This window comes from Cetorhinus maximus, chromosome 20 (assembly GCF_964194155.1).
Source record: "Cetorhinus maximus chromosome 20, sCetMax3.hap1.1, whole genome shotgun sequence".
In the NCBI taxonomy this organism is placed as follows: domain Eukaryota; kingdom Metazoa; phylum Chordata; class Chondrichthyes; order Lamniformes; family Cetorhinidae; genus Cetorhinus; species Cetorhinus maximus.
This window is the reverse complement of record NC_135898.1, coordinates 49,164,909-49,182,065: the sequence shown is the minus strand read 5'-3', so window position 1 is coordinate 49,182,065 and position 17,157 is coordinate 49,164,909. Positions and strand designations below refer to the sequence as shown.

At 39.6% G+C, this 17,157-nt stretch overlaps 2 protein-coding genes across 4 annotated transcripts in view; one reads left to right on the top strand and one right to left on the bottom strand.

The window, feature by feature from the left end:
• Nucleotides 1-12,487, bottom strand: part of rab11fip2 (RAB11 family interacting protein 2 (class I)) — a 75,203-nt gene extending 62,716 nt beyond the window's left edge. For all 3 annotated transcript variants that reach the window (XM_078566029.1, XM_078566030.1, XM_078566031.1), the window contains exon 1: nucleotides 11,939-12,487. In XM_078566029.1, coding sequence (XP_078422155.1) covers nucleotides 11,939-12,291 — 353 coding nt within the window. In that variant the 5' untranslated portion in view covers nucleotides 12,292-12,487. The remainder of the gene's footprint in view (nucleotides 1-11,938) is intronic.
• Nucleotides 12,488-12,515: 28 nt separating this feature from the next.
• Nucleotides 12,516-17,157, top strand: part of LOC144694594 (uncharacterized) — a 229,988-nt gene continuing 225,346 nt past the window's right edge. The window contains exon 1 of the mRNA XM_078565196.1: nucleotides 12,516-12,615. The gene's annotated coding sequence lies outside the window, so the exon portion shown is untranslated. The remainder of the gene's footprint in view (nucleotides 12,616-17,157) is intronic.

Genomic DNA, 17,157 nt, shown 5'->3' with positions numbered 1-17,157 from the left:
ATTTCCTGGGACAGGAGAAGATTGCATTCCGGTGCAGAAGTATTGACCTTTTGGAGTATGCATATTTACCAAGGTGTACTAATTCGCTGAGTTGGCTTACATTGAATTAGTGAAACAGCAGCCACTTGTCTAAGTTACCAGTTATATGGGTACAGAAAATATTACTATCTTAGTGTTTATCAAGCTGAAGGATATCAGTTATGGAAAACAGAATGTTTTCTGCTTATACCATTGCCTGATTTCCAAATTGGAGCAGACTGCAAAATAATTCCCCCTTTACCTTCCTCTAATGAAGCTTCTTAACTCCTTACCTCAAAAGAGCATCCCCACTCAATGTGAACTTTTTCTTTTTCCTTTCTCTCAACATCAACCTTCTTCTTCAGGTTCTTTCATCTTTGATGATTGGATGCAATGTTGTGCCAGTCACTTCTATTGTAAGCAACAGCATTTTTGTGACTAGGTTTCATTGCTAACTATAGTATGATATTCACTGAAGTCCCAAGATCTCCCGAGCTGACTAATCACAAGTCCACTTTGTCAGGAGAGTGCCCTAAATGTCACACATCTTGCTGGTGTCCGCCTTCAGAGCCAGTGTCCTCTTACTGGGATCGTCTGCTTCTTCCATTGTTTGAGACTTTATGCACTTAGAGGGGTGACATCCCTTATCAACAGCAGATGATTTGATAATGCCCTCACTTAATTTAGCTCATCAGCCAAGGCAAGGTACCAGGGTATGTCTGCTGTTGTGAATTACCAGCTGCTTGGAGGCATCAGTGAGAGCTGAGGACACTGTGGGGCAATGAACCTTACCCACATGCAAAACTAGGTTGTGAGGCTGGCAATGACTTAAGTATTACTACTAGTCCTGTTACTGAAATCCCCCATATATAATCGATCTTCTAGCCTCAGTAAAATTAATGCCAAGTTAAGGACACCTTTGGGAAAGTAGACAGGCAGTTACCCTTTAGGAAAGTTATTTCAAACAGAACTCTTAGATGACAAAGAAAACTTGATAAATCAGCCTGAGCTAGATAAAAACCTCAACTTTAGAAATGAAAAGACAGCAAGTCAATGCACATATCAAACTTTTGAATTTATCCAAATCATCTTCTGCATGCATATTAACTGGTTTTAAAGGAGTTCTGCTGACTGTACCTTTGAATGAAGTGAAGAGAAATAAAAAAAGAAATATCAATTCAGGGAAAGAACAAATTATGAAAACTCCAGTGAATACTTGATAAGTATGTAATAAGGATTGATAGACAATTCTTTACACCTCATCTCAATTCCTTTCCTAAATTAATGATTAAGCTACTCAAATGTTTTCTAGTTTTATAGACTCAGTTTTTGATTCTACTTAATTCTTGCAGTTTTCTTTCATCCAATACATTCCAGTTTGAAAAAATTCAGCCCTATTGCACTATACTGTTTTCCTGTTCCCAAAGTGGTCCCATTGTTACATTATTTATCTGTCAGAGTTAATTGACCTGTACAGAATGTTCTACACATGTTGAGTGATTCTCAAACCAATAAATCATTTGTTTCAGCTTATTTAGCTTCTGTAAAAGTTTTGAAATTAATCTCATGGCAGAAGAATAACAGAAAGCCAAACAACTGATATAATTTGTGTTCTTTATGCAAAGAACAGTGACAACTGGCAAGTACAACTTACAGGAACATCACTGAATCAACAATTGAAATCTAAACTATGGTGGTGCAAAAGTAAGTTACTGCACCAAACAGGAGGTTTATGTTTACTCCAGATCTGCAAGAATATTTTTCCTTTTCACCTTAGTTGGCTAAAACTATGCAATTTCTCTATGTATGGAAGTTCACATAGCACATTGGACTACATGGATCTTAACTACATGTGTTTTTTCAAATGAACATTGGGCACGTTTCTTGATTGTAAATTACATTACCAAATGTAGCCACTCAACTACCTTCCCATCAGCAGCGACTCCAGCATTCAGCCTGGCAGCATGCAGCCTCACAGCACAGTAACTTTACTGAAAACTTGTAAATCATTCCCTCTCTTTATGTACTACCCTCCTCTCCACACCCCCCACAACCCCCACTCCCACTCCCCAGCCTTCATCCAAAATTGTTACCGCCTTGGTCTATAAAAGAAAATCTGCCATTGGTGCTGCAAACTACTGATTCATTTTCAACCTTCAACTGGACCAGCCGTGGCTCAGTTAGTAGCATCGTTGCCTTGCAGCCAGAAGGTTGTGGGTTCAAGCCTCACTCCAAAGGCTTGAGCAAGTAACTTTGGTGGACACCAAAGGAGTGCTTCACTGTTGGAGGGGCAGTCTTTCTAATGAGATGTTAAATCAAAGCCATGTGTGCTCTCTTAAATGGACGTAAAAGATTTCATCACACTATTTACATAAAACAGGGGAGTGCTCCTTGACGTGCTTATGCTTATTTCTCAAGCAAAACCACCGAAGTAAATATTCTGGTCATTAACAAATTGTGGCAGCTTGCTGTGTGCACACTGGCTGCTGAGTTTCCCACATTACCACAGTGACTACACTTCAAAAACACTTCACTGGTTGTAAAGCATTCTGAAGCATACATTCTACATTTGCTGCCTCTTTCATAGGAACACAGGGCTTAGTAGCAGGATTAGTCCTTTCGGCTCTTCAAGCCTGCTCTGCCTTTGAATAAAATCATGGCTGATCTGGTCGTGGTCTCAACTTCACATACCTGTCTGCCCCTCATTAACCCTAGACTCCCTTGACTATCAAAAACCTAACTCATGAATAAATTCAATGACCTAGTAACCACGGCTTACTGTGGAAGAGAATTCCACTGGCTAACGACCCTCAAAGAAAAAAAATTCCCATCTCCATCTTAAAAGGTAGACCACTTATTTTTAAACTATGTCCCCTAGTTCTTGTCTCTCCTAACAGGTCCCCTCAGAATCTTATGTTTCAATAAGACCACCCCTTATTCTTCTAAACTCCAATGGGTACAGGCTCAACTTGTTAATCCTTTCTTCAACCCCTTGTAGACTCTCACCTCCTCTTGACAACTTACTGTCCTACTTATCTTGGTGTCATTGGCAAATTTAGCTGCCATACATTCGGCCCCTTCATCCAAGCCATTGATTTAAGTTGTAAATCGTGGAGGTCCCAACACTGATCCCTGTGTCACTCCACTAACAACCCAAAAATGACCCATTTATCCCTACTGTCTGCTTCCTGTTAGCTAACCAATCCTTTATACGTGCTAATATGTTACCCCCTACATCAAGAGCTCTTACTTTGTGCAGTAACCTTTGATATAGCACCTTATCGAATGCATTCAGGAAATCCAAGCACACAATCTATAGGTACTCACTTTATCCACCTTGCTTGCTATTTCTCAAAGTCGAATAAATTAGTCAAACATGATTTCCCTTTCACAAAGCCATGTTGACTCTGCCTGATTCCATTATCATTTTCAAAGTATCCTGCTACAACCTCCTTAATAATGGATTCTAGCAATTTTCCTATGACAGATGTTAGGTGAACTGGCTTATAGTTTCCTGCTTTCTATCTCTCTCCTTTCTTGAATAAAGGTGTTACATTTGTTATTTTCCAATTTGCTGGGACCTTGCCAGAATCTGAGGAATTTTGGAAGATTATAACCAATGTCTCTACTAACACTTCTTTAAAAAGACACTATGTTGCAGGCCTTCGGGTCCTAGGGACTTGTCAGACTCTAGGGCAAAGCTTTTCCCTGGTGATGGTGTTTGTTTTAAGTTTCTCCCTTTACCTTCTTGATTTTCAAGTTTCTTTGGGAAGTTTTCTAAGTCTTCTACAGTGAAGACAGACACAAAACACCTGTTTCTCCAAAAAGTATCGTCCTTTTGCAGCTTTAAAGCTGATTTCACCTACATTCCCATGAATATATGGTCAAAAGAGCTAAAAAGATTTTAAAATGATTACTTTGCCAGCTGTGGAGTAATCCACTCTGATACCTCTACCATCCAGCTGCTCTTCAAAACCTCTGGCAACTAGCTTTACTTTAGTCTAATAAGTTCTATCTGCAAGAATATTGTCAGTAAAAATCTGTGACTAGGTTAGTTACCCCTTAAGTGACACCTCAGAATAAACTCCTAACTCTCTCCAACTATCTAATTCCCCAAGTTTATTGGCAGTCACCAAAGCTTCACGATTATGAGGACTTCTTGTTCAGATACCTTCATTTCATTGTCTAATCTATTCAAGCTACAGCCTCTACTTATATTTATATGTCGTCAGAACAAGTACTGTGAGATGTCCCTCTTGCATTATCAGACTCCAGTATGTGATCATTTTCAGACACAAGAATCACTTTCAGACCAATTATCAGTACTTGCACTGGGTTTTCGTACTTTCCACTCTTTCACTCCATTACCTTCTACAACAGGCAAACTATCACATAGAACGGAAAGCAATTTGAGATTTCACCCATTGACCAATTGATAGGCACTACATTCTTCAACCATCTGGAGTGAATTCTTTGCATGAACCGCCCATGACCTGGCTGCTGTCAACTTTACCCTTACTAAGTATTATCATAGAAAGACAAAATCTGGTTGTCAGGCCTTCAAAATACAGAATGAAATTGTTCTGGTCTTTGTCTGTTTTTGATTCATGGCAACTATCCCATTAAAGTTACTAGCCAATGGAAAGCTTATAATGGGATGTGGCGACACCCTTCATACTTCTGACTCATCTTTTCTATTAGTTTGGTATAGGCTTCATCAACTACATCAACCTCTGAGAAATTGGGTGAGAAAATTATCAATGCAACTTTAAAACAGGTGACCAATAGCTCGGGGTCATGCTTGTGGACTAAAGGGAAATGTTCCACAAAGCAGTCACCCATTTTGCATTTGGTCTCCTCAATGTAAAGCTGACTGCATGGTAAGCAGTACCTTCAGTTTTCTGACATATGGCAGGTCTGACCCATAGTGCCAGGATCTCAACCAAGGGTATGTAATTTATGGCAGGTCCTGAATCCACCCCAGCTGGAACGGAAATTGAACCCTGGGCTATTGACACCAATATGACCCACAATGAATGTCCAGCCAACTGAACCAAGGAGTCCGAGTTGCTTTGACAACATACATTTCTACATGTGTTTTGCAGTCTGAAGCTATGAATAGGTACAGGCTCCAATTTCTTTCCATCATATGGCTGGCCAGGAATCTCTCCCACTCTTACTGCCTGCCATTGGTGTATGTTGGAAGGGTTTACAAGTGGATACTCAACCCGTTTGCCCACATCATGGATGCGCCTTCCTTGGCTATCAAGTCCTGAAGTGGGGCTTGAACCCAGAAATTCTGGCTTAGAGGCAGGGACACTACCACTGTGCCAAAAGACTTCCTCTGAATATGGTATACTAAACTGAAAGAAGTACAAGTAAATTGCTATTTAATGGAAGGAGTGATTGGGGTCTTGACAGTCAGGAGAAAGAACAGGCAAAAGGGCAGGTGTTGCATGCCAGTCACCTATTATTTTAATTATCCACCTTGCTTTCGTGCTGACCTCTCTGTCCTCAGTCTGCTGCAGTGTTCTAATGAAGTTTAACATAAGCTTGAGGAACAGCATCTCATCTTTCTATTTTGTACTTTTCAGTCTTCTGGACTTGGCGCTAAATTCAACAATTTCAGACTGTTCTTTTCTTTCGTTTCCTTTTCTTTGTATGTTTCCTCTTTTTTTTTTGCTTTTGGGTGGTAGTACACCTGCTCTAGGCACATCTTTTGTTTCTTTGTTTTTTTTTCTTGCCTCATCACCACTCCCATCGATACTGCATAAATAACCCTTCAAACCTATTATATTTACAATCTTTTCAAGTTCTAAAGAAAAGGTAATTGACCTCAAATGTTAACTCTGTTTCAGTCTCATCAGATGCTGCCAGACCTATCCTTTCAGATTTTCAGCATCCACAGTCTTTGCTCTTGTATCTCTAAATTGAATTTTGTCAATCTTCTATACAAATCTGTTAAAGTTCATGATATATTCCTTCATTGAATACTCATCGGTTTTCCAGAATCTATCAAAGTCTGACTATGCCTCAGACATTTAGCAGGTCATCTTTCTTGTAAATTTCATCCAAGAACTCTAATAGAAGATCCAAAACTTCATCAGTAGCCAACTGACAGGCATTCAGTTCACAAAAGACATTAGTTCTGATTTTACTTCTTGTAGGAAGTGTCAATGCCAAGGCCATGCCCTGTTACCTCTTTGTAGGGAGGTAATCCGTGACAACATAATGCACTTTATTCTTCCACTGGTCATAAGGTTCAGACTCAGAACATCGGAGGGTAATCATACCCCAACAATTTACCCCTCCTTACTTTCTGCTGTTTCTTCACAATGGCTACTGGTGGTTTTTTTGAGAGACATTTTTAAAGTTTCCAGCCTTTACCTTTAGGCAACCATTCTCTGCTACCAGGCTATTTTCCAGAAAGCCAGTTGGTACTGGAGATAACCTTTTCTCAGTCTTACACTTATTTTCAGAGTTAAACATTATAAGCATGCGCCTCCTAACTCAACCACCCCATAGTTTCAATAAGTGTCTCTTTATATGTGCTCAAATGAAACCTCAAGTTAATGCTCACCACCTATATGCAATTAAAATATAATTAACGTGCAGTCTTGGATGGACTGCACTTTCCTCTAATTAAACACTGGGAAGACCCAAGGCATCGTATTCAATCCCTGCCATAAATTACATACTCTTGCCATGGTCTCGGGTTGAAGTAGAATGTTCATAATGGACAGCATTTTATTTGATCCCAAACTGACCTACTGTCTCCATGTCCAACGGGTCCATTTCCACCTCAATTACACTGCCTGCGTCTGCCCTACCTCAGCCCATATGTTGCTGAAAATCTTAAGCATGCCTTTCCCAACTCCAAACTTGAGTATTCCAATGCTGTCCCACCGAGCCTCATGTTCCATGTTCTACAAGCTTCAGCACATTCTGCTGCTCGTTTTGTGCCTGCATCTTTACCTGCTAACCCATAACTCATCAACATTGGCTACTGGTCCCCCTCGTCTTCAATTCGAAATGCTTATCCTTATTGTCAACTTTGTTCATGGCCTTGCGCTTTCCTATCATTCTAAACTCCTCCAGCCCTACAACCATTGGAGGAGAACTCTCCATTCTTCCAACTTTGATTTCTTCTGCATCCATTCCTTCACATCGCCATTGTCAAATACACCTTCAGCCATCTATGTCCAAGGCTCTGAAGTTGAAGTAACCTTGGAAAGTTTCTGTAGTGTATTCTGTAGATGGTATGTACTGCAACCACTGTGGTGGAAGAGGAGGATTGTGTGTTCAATAACATGAGTTTATTTACGCTGGACTTTTAATGTAAAGAAATGCCTCGAGATTTCGGGTTAGGGGAAAAAGTGATGCCAAACCAAAGAAGAGGATATTGAATCACAGAATCGTTATGGCGGAGGCGGCGGCCATTTGGCCCACTGCCTGCACCGATGACGTGAAACATGGGTGCATTTTAAGGGGATCTTCAGGAGAAGATGAATAATAAAAGGCATAATTCTAGAATTGTTGACACCTACAAAAGAAATAAAAAATCTGCAGCTTGGATTGAGCGAAATAATAAGAACTTCCTTGCACCATTTGTACAATAGGTTGATTAGAGATGAATTGTCCTTTTAAAATCAGATTACTCTTGGCAGAGACAATAGGTATCCTTTGCAGTTCATTTTCCTTCTTCCACTTGGGTTAGACATTATTTTTCCAAATAAGATATCTAGATCTGAGTGTGCAGATTAAAGTAAGATACAATTTATTTGAAATGAAAATTAAATTAAAAATTTTACATTTAGGAAGGGAAAAATGTTCAAAGATAATTATTGGATTTAAATGCATTCTCATCTATATTAAAGATTTTTAGTTGACCAGATCTCCCATGGCGTTAATCACAGTGAGTCAAATGGTATGTTGGTCTTTATTGCATGAGGATTTTAGTACAGAGGTCTTGCTGCAATTGCATACAGAAACATAGAAACTAGGAGCAGGAGTAGGCCATTTGGCCCTTCGAGCCTGCTCCTCCATTCAATATGATCATGGCTGATTCTCTATCTCAACGACATATTTCCACTTTCTCTCCATACTCCTTGATGGCCCTAATGTCCAAAAATTTATCAATTTCTTTCTTGAATATACTCAGTGACCCAGCCTCCATAGCCTTCTGTGGTAGAGAATTCTACAGGTTGACCATCCTCTGAGTGAAGAAATTTTTCCTCATCTCAGTCCTCAATTGCCTGCCCCGTATCCTGAGACCGTGGCCCCTGGTTCCAGGCTCCCCAAACAGGGGGAACATCTTGCATCCAGTCTTTCTAGCCCTGTTTGAAAAGTATAAAACTCTATCAGATCACCTCTCATTCTTTTAAACTCTAGTGAATACAGGCTCAGTCGAACCAATCTTTTCTCATACGACAGTCCTGCCATCCCCGGTATCAGCCTAGTGAACCTTCGCTGCACTCCCTCTATGACAAGTATATCCTTTCTTAGGTAAGGAGACCAAAATTGCACGCAATACTCCAGGTGTGCTCTCACCAAGGCCCTGTATAACTGCAGTAAGACATCCTCACTTCTTAACTCAAATCCTCTTGCAATGAAGGCCAACATACAATTTGCCTTCCTAATTGCTTGCTGTTTACTTTCATTAATTGGTGTACAAGGACACCCAGATCCCTTTGTACATCCACATTTCCCGAACATATCACCATTTAAATAATGCTCTGCCTTTGTTTTTCGCACCGAAGCATATAACTTCATATTTATCTACGTTATACTGCATCTGCCATGTGTTTGCCCCCATACACAACTTATCTAAGTTGCCCTAAAGCCTCCTTCAATCCTCCTCACAACCACGCCCAGTTATATGTCGTCAGCAAGCTTGCATTGGTTCCCTCATGCAAGTCATTTATATATATTGTGAATAGCTGGGGCCCAAGCACTGACCTCTGCAGTACACCACTAGTCACTGCCTGCCACTCGGAAAAAGACCCATTTATTCCCACTCTCTGTTTCCGTCCTGGCAACCAATTCTCAATCCATGCCAGTATATTACCCCCAATTCCATGTGCTTTAATTTTGCCCACTAGCCTCTTATGTGGGACCTTATCAAAAGGCTTCTTGAAATCCAAATACACTGGTTTTCCCATATCTATTCTACTAGTTACATCTTCAAAAAACTCCAGTTGTATGATTCCCCTTTCATAAACCCATGTTGACTTTGTGTAATCCCATTAATGCTTTCGAAGTGTTCTGTTACCATGTCTTTTATAATAGACTTTAGCATTTTCCCCACTACTGATGTTAGGCTAACTGGTCTGTAGTTCTGTTTTTTCTCTCCTTCCTTTTTTTAAATAGTGGGGTTACATTTGCCACCCTCTAAACTGTAGGAACTGTTCCAAAGTCTAAGAATTTTGGAAGATGACCACCAATGCATCCAATATTTCCAGGGCCATTTCCTTTAGTACTCTAGAATATAGATTATCAGGCCCTGGGGATTTTTCAGTCTTTAACCGCATTGATTTCTCTAGCACTATTTTTTTACTAATACTGATTTTCTTCAATTCCTCCCTCTCACTGGACCCTTGGTTCCCTAACATTTCTGGGAAATTATTTGTGTCCTGTTTTGTTAAGACAGAACCAAAATATGTGTTCAATTCTTCTGCAATTTCTTTGTACCCCGTTATAATTTTCCCCACTTCTGACTGTAAGGGACCTACGTTTGTCTTCGATAATCTTTTTATCTTCACATATTTATAGAAGCTTTTACAGTTAATTTTACTGTTCCCTGCAAGTTTACTCTCATACTCCATTTTCCCCTTCTTGATCAATCTTTTATACCCTCAGTGAGACCACACCTGGAGTATTGTGGAGGATATACTTGTCAAAGAGGGAGTTCAGCAAATGTTCATCAGACTAATTCCTGGGATGGTGGGGTTGCCCTATAAGGAGAGGCTGAGGAGACTGGGCCTGTATTCTGTAGAATCTAGAAGAATGAGAGGTGATCTCATTCAAATGTACAAAATTCTTACAGGGCATGTGCAGGAAGTATATTTCCCCTTGCTGGGGAGTCTAGAACCAGGGGACACAGTCTCTGAATAAGGGGTAGGCCATTTAGGGTTGAGATGATGAGGAATTTTTTCACTCAGAGGCTGGTGAATCTTTAGAATCCTCTACCCCAGAGGGCTGTGAAGGCTCAATCATCAAGTATGTTCAAGACAGAGATCAACAGATTTTTCAGATATTAAGGGCATCAAGGAACAGAGATAGTATGGGAAATGCCATTTAAGTAGATGATCAGCCACCATCTAATTGAATGGCGAAGCAGGCTTAAGGGGTTGAATGGCCTACTTCTACTCCTATTTCCTATGTCCCTATGGTGTTATGGGAATTATTATTAGGGACACTAACTTATTCGCATTTAGGGGTGACTCTAGGATCTGCCAGTACCTGAATTTGTCTCAGGTTCTCGCAGTATTTTGAGAAGGGTTCCAGGTCTGGGGACACCAGGAAAGGAGGGGAGGGAGGGAGAAGTGAATGTGGGGGAAATTGGATCTGAAATGCCTTTGGCCCCTATTGAGGGAGGCCTCAAAACCTCCTTCCCTCAAATGCATTCCTGCGCCTCCTGATCAGCATCGTCCCTGGCCAGGTCCATTTTGCATCCTTAAATAAACTTCCCTGACTGTTTTCCTCCATTTTTAGCTGTTTCTGGTTTTTATGCACCTGCCTTAGATTTTCTACTCCTTAAAAAATACGCATGGAAAAAGTTACAGAAATGGAGTCTGAATTTTCCTGATGTGCACCAGGAGCGCTGAATCATAGAATTTACTCCTTAGTTTGAAACTGGTGAGTTTGCCAATATGTACAGCAACAAAAAATTCTGTAAGTTAAACAAATAACTTCACAAATGTTCATCCTGAAGCCTCAGAAACAGAGAAATGATTTAACTGTCTTTTAAAAATGGTAATAAGGTTAGTAACTGAAAAAATGTCCTATCTTGTTAAATAATTTCCCTGGTCCCTTTTGCCAACAAGGAAACCACACCATTTATAATTACAGGTGTTGCTTAGACAGTTCAGAATTGAAGGCCACTGTTTTAGTTATATTAGCCTTTTCTAAAATAAGTTAGAATGCCATCTGCATTTCCTTTGAAAGACTTCAGTTAAAACACAAGAACTCTCAAATCCTGAGTTCAACTTGACTTTGAAACAAATAAGAGTGAGAGCCCCATTCACTCTGGTCTCACATCATGCCTAGACTCCAGATTTGGGCTGCATTTACTTCAATCATTTTTCATTGCACTTATGCACAATTGTAGTGTAAATGCATTCAAAGACAAATTGTTAGACTTCAGGTTAATATCTTTTCACAAGTGTTATGGAATGAAAATATATTAATTACTTGGGACCACTAGAAAGACAAACTTTTCTGAGACAGTAGCTATAATGAATATAGCAGAAGTGGTGCAACTCAGAAGTTAAGATAATACTGGATTGATGTTTCACCAAAAAAAAAGATAAAATTTGGAACATTTCTTTATAGTCTGTCAGTAGACATGCACACAATTACCGATAGGATACTGCCACATACCTAGGTATGCATTCATTGTCCTTTTACAGCTTCATCTGGACTGCACAATAGAACAAAGCTTATTCTTTAAAAAAATACTATAGTTACAGAAAAGTTAACATTCAGGTGCAGCAAACAAGGTGGCAAATGGGTGGTGGTTTTAGAGTATTCATACCTGAATCAAAATACACAGCATGGACAATTACTATGTACGTATAGTGAATTATTGCGCATGCAACATCAAAAAAAAGGATTCAGGGTTAAAAAAAAACTGAAGTCCTACTTACCTTGAACTAGGTTGCAAATGTATACAACAAATTATAGAAAGGGAACCACTTACTCTTTTTGCCTCCTCGATTTGTTTTCAAAAAGTTCATTGAGGCAAATGGCTACCTGACCCAGGAATTTATCCAGCCCAACCAGTGAACGGTGCATGACAATCAGGTGGAGGATGTATTTCTCCGGGGTTCCCTGCAGCAGAAGCCCAGGAAACTCGAAGGACACCTCCTCCTTCCATATCGGGCATAAGGTTTTCTCCGCCACCGAGGTCGAATATTTCTCCTTGCCCAGTTGGATGATGGTGTACGTGTCATTGGTGCCGCTTTTGCCTTTGGGGTTGAGATCCCGGGCTTGCATGACAGTCACTTGGACATGGGTAGGGAACCATGTCTGCGACTGCTCCGCCAGCATCATCTGTCTCTCTATTTTTGTTCAATTATCGCATTTGAAAACGCGCAAACTCGGCGTACATTCAAGCTCGAGGGTGTCTTGGACGTCCTGGCGATATCACCTTCACATTCCCTCACTGCTGCCGGGACATAAAAGGCCGAAATATGAGGAGAAACCCAGACTCTCCCTCGGCTCCCATCCTCGCCGCGTCCTGATTGGGGAGGGAACGGGTCAGAGGTTAGAGTTGAAACTCTCCCCGTTTCCCATAGCAACGCACTTGGCTTCGGGAACACAGAGGATTTGTCCTGGGTGCCACTGCAAGGCCTGCATTTCAAACCATTCTTCGAGGTAAGCAGAGCATTTACACTAAGAGAATAAATGTGAGATGCAGGGAAAGCCTGAGTGGAATTAGGATGTACATTAAACATTATCAAGTAAACCTCAGGGGTAAAGCTGATTGAAAATCCCATTTGAACAGAAGGAGCTGTGTTTATTTTTAAGAGTGCTGAAATGCATTAAATTAGGATCCGTTTTTCTTTTTGGGTGCCCCTTAACCAGTTATGTGCTTTCCCCTAATCTTGCAGCTCCAACTCAGTTCTGAGGGCAATCAGATATTATTGGTTGGACCCCCCTATTTTCTGCAGGCACATGGGGTCATTCCTATTGGTAACATCACACAGCACATTAATAGAGGGTGAAATCAACCTCAAGCCGGTAACAAAGTTGCATTTTTTAATTAACAATCGAAATTTTGAGATTCCTATATGTCCCTAGTGTAAATAGAGGAGTTTTGAATAAAAGAGCACATCCCATTGTTAGTTTCTCTTTCTCAGAATTCATAGTTTTCATTTGGATAGTGATAATATGGTGTAGATAATATGTTGTGCCATAATTTGTCATTCTTTTCAAAAGAAAAGACACATTTCTCAAAATTGTAATTATAGACCCTTAATGCTAATAAACACAAGAAGGATCTCTAATTATTTGTAATAAAAAATGTACCATTACTTCTGATACATTTCCTCTAAAGCTAAATAGCATCCAATTATTGTTGGTAAACATAAAACAATAGTTATAAAGCACTGTGTAAAGTAATTATGTTATAGCAAAAACTTGCATTTATATAGCACCTTTCACGACTTCAGGATGACCCACAACCAATGGAAGTGTAGCCACTGTTGTAATGCAAGAAACACAAATATTGTTTGTTTGTACAAATAAAGCAATAGATATAAGATGTTATGTAATGTGCTTAAGTAGTTATAGCTAAAAAACTGCATTTATATAGCACCTTTCATCACTTCAAGACGTCCCAAAGCTACAGCCAATGAAATATTTTTGAAGTGTATTCACTGTTGTAATGCAGGAAACACAGCAGCCAATTTGCACACAGCAAGCTCCCACAAACATCAATGTGATAATGACCAGATAATCTGTTTTTGTGAAGTTGATTGAGGGATAAATGTTGACCAGGACAGTAGGGATAACTTCCCACTCTTCTTTGAAAACAGAGCCATATGATCTTTTATGTCCAACTGAGAAAGCAGATGTAACCTCAATTTAATATATCATTGAAAAGCAGCACCTCCTCAGTATTGCGCTGGAGTATTGTGTGCTCCAATTTCTGGAATGGGACTTGAATTGCAACTTTATGACTGCTGGCTCAGAGGTGAGAGCGCTACCACCTGAGCCATGCCTGCCTGCTGCAGTAAGTAGGGTGTTGGACTAATGGTAGGACTATCCATTACATATAAAACATACCTTTATTGATAACGCTCTTGTTAAGTGCCTTGGGATGTCATGCTATTTTAAAGACACTCTACAAATGCATAATATAAACTGGAAATACTCAGCATTTCAGGCAGCATCTGTGAAGAGAAATAAAGTTAATGTTTCAGGTTGATGCCGTTTCATCAGAACAGGTTTTTGTTACATAATTGCATGTTGTTTTATCATTTGCTGTGTTTTGTTGTCGGGTGTTGGATTCCATTCGGTAGGTCTTAATGAAGTTTTATACTGCACCTCTCCCCAAATCTTTATCTAATGTATTTCAAGTTATTCTAGTTTATCCCATGTATTTACATCATTATTACTACCCCATCTTCCCCCTTCAAGTCTCTTGAGTTCATAGGCCTGGAAGCCTTATAATCATACTATAACTCATTCACACTATGTCAGGGGAGTGGTAGGCTCTGTCGTTGCAGTAAACCCTGTTGATTTGCAGGTTGTTCTGGCCTTGGGTATCTTTTCATCCTCTTTTCCCATTCTTTGGTATGGAACTGCTCTTTGTTGATTTGGCAGTTGTGGTGATAGCTAGTTGTTGATTTATCCTGTTTTTTCCAGGGTGGGTGAACACTGTGCTCCTCCTCTGTTTTTTTTCTCTCCTTTCATTATGCAGCTCACCATGATGCATATGAAGTTCATGTTTCAATAATGGAATCTTCATTCCACTCATTTCACAATTTTAGCTAAATGTTTGATCACTTCCTTTTCAAGTTGTTTTTTGAACTTATGAATTCTTTCATTCAGCTCAGCAACAACTCTGGTAAATTGAGTTGTTTTTGTTTCAGAGTTATCTGTGGAACTCTTATATAAGTTCAACAACTTCACCTTCGCATTGAGTTCTTTTTGGAATCTTTCTTCCATGGCCACTGACTGCTTCTTAGACTTTTTCAATTCATTTGTTAGATCTTCAGTCTGTTCTGTGGAATTCACCTTTTCTGCTTTCAAAGTCTGGATTTGCTCTTCCATACTGTGCATCTCATCCTTCATGTTGTTCAGATTGGACCGAAGTTCAAGAAGTTCATCAGTTTTGGTTGTTAATTCTGCTTTCAAGCAACTGTTCTGATTCCATCAGCAATTCTTTCTCCTGTTCCCGGCATTTTGCACAATACTTAATAGAGACTTCTAATGCTAAAGTTCATCAAGTTTTAATTGAAGATCCATTTTTGTTGAATTTGTTTCTACTAGTTCATCATTTAAGCATTTCAAGTCCTCTTTCAAATATTCTACTTCCTGTGAGTGACATTACAGTATTCTCATTAGTTCTTGCTTTTGCTTATCAAATGTATCTTTCGTATATGAAAGTTAATTCTCCACATCGATTACTTTTTCCTTGGCAGAGTATAATTCCTCTGCGCTATCGTTCAAACTCTCATTCTGTAATTGTGCTCCTGCTGTTTGTTTTTGAGACCGCTCATGCTCTTTTGGGAGAACTTCTACTTTCTCCTGCCATTCTAGGTTCTTGATTTTCACCTCCTCATATACCTCCTGGGAAATGTAATGTTTTTCCAAGTTTTCTTCCAAATGTCCAACCATTTTCTTCAGTTCTGTAGTCTTTTTCTTGTAGCTCTGACACCTCAAAATTTTGTTTGTTCGGATCTTGAACTGTTTGGTACATTGGCAACTTTAATGTCTCATGTGTTTTTAAGGGTATATACTCAGCTTTCAAATCTTCCAATTGTGTTCTGATACAAAAATTTTCCAACTTTATTTCATTTTCCTTTCCCGGCTTTGTTATTTTGGGTTTTATCAGATAGTTTTCCTTCATTCACAGCCAGCTGCTCACTCTGCATCATCATCTGCAGTTGCAGTTCAGGTAATATGTCAGGATTTCAAAAAAGATATATTTTTGAGAATTCCGGTAAGCTCCCTGGCACCCTCATGGTGTTTTACTGGGGCTTTTCTGTGCCTCTTTTTAAGCTCTGTGCACTTCACAACTTGAAGATTAATATATTTGTCAAAGACTTTTAATATTTCACCAAAACTGATTGAGCTCATCAATGCACTGCATTAGGATTACTTCATCAGCAAGTTCACCAAACCAGTATAAAAATGTTTTAACTTGGACTTTTTCTGACTTTCCACTTAGACCTGATGTACTCCGGTAGTTAAAAATTCACTTCTGCAGTAGGCCCAATTATTCATTAGGTTTCACATTGGACGAGTCCAAATTGATCTGATAAGTTGGATTTTTGATCCATGGTTAAAAAAATTTAAAGTGTAGTTCAGCTTTAAGAAACTGCTGAACTTCAAGATGGCGCCACCGTTTGTTTGAAGGCAAAGGGTTTACCTGTTTTGGCAGGGTCCCACTGCAGGCTTACAGTCAGCCTTGGAAAAAATGTTAAACAATGGCTGCTTGGATCGACTAGCTGCAGACTTCCCCATTTCAGCGCTATGCTTTAGGGTCACAAAAGTATCTAATCCTGGCCTTTAAAGTTGATTCTTTAGTCACAATTCTTCCAAATTAATTAATTAAATTTTCTTTTTTTCTCTCGGAGCGAGCTCAGCACCATGTGTTCATGTGCGGACTAAGGAATCTGGTTTATTCATTGGAGTTTTAAAACTGCAATTTCTGATCACTGAATTATTTATAATTTTCTGGAATGTTAAAGTTTTAGCTCATCCCTACTAGGTCTGCTGACTTTGCACTCTGGGACTTGAAGCTGGACTTCCAAGAGATCCTATGGAGTCTTCTGCTGCAATGAAGAATTTTGAATTTCTGCCTTCAGCTTCCAAGCCTCTCTTTGGAGCTTTTCCCTGGCAATTTTCCCTTGCGCATCTGCCTCTCGAGCTTTTCTTCGGGTCGGAATGCTTCTTCGAATTTTTCTTTAATCTTGCAGGATTTTAAATTTTCCTTGCATTGTTTGTGATCTTTTGGGTTTTTTCATTCGCTGCCACCATGTTGTAGGGCGTTGGAAGCCGTTCATTAGGTCTTAGTGAAGTCTTCATGGTCTTAAGTAGGTAAACTGTATGTATTTCTTAACTACAGGAAATATATATATATATATATATATGCAGTAAAGGGTTCAAGCTATAATAAGTCTCCATACTTATTTGTGCATATGACCCTGCTCAACACTAGACTAACCCACTAGACTAACCCCTAGG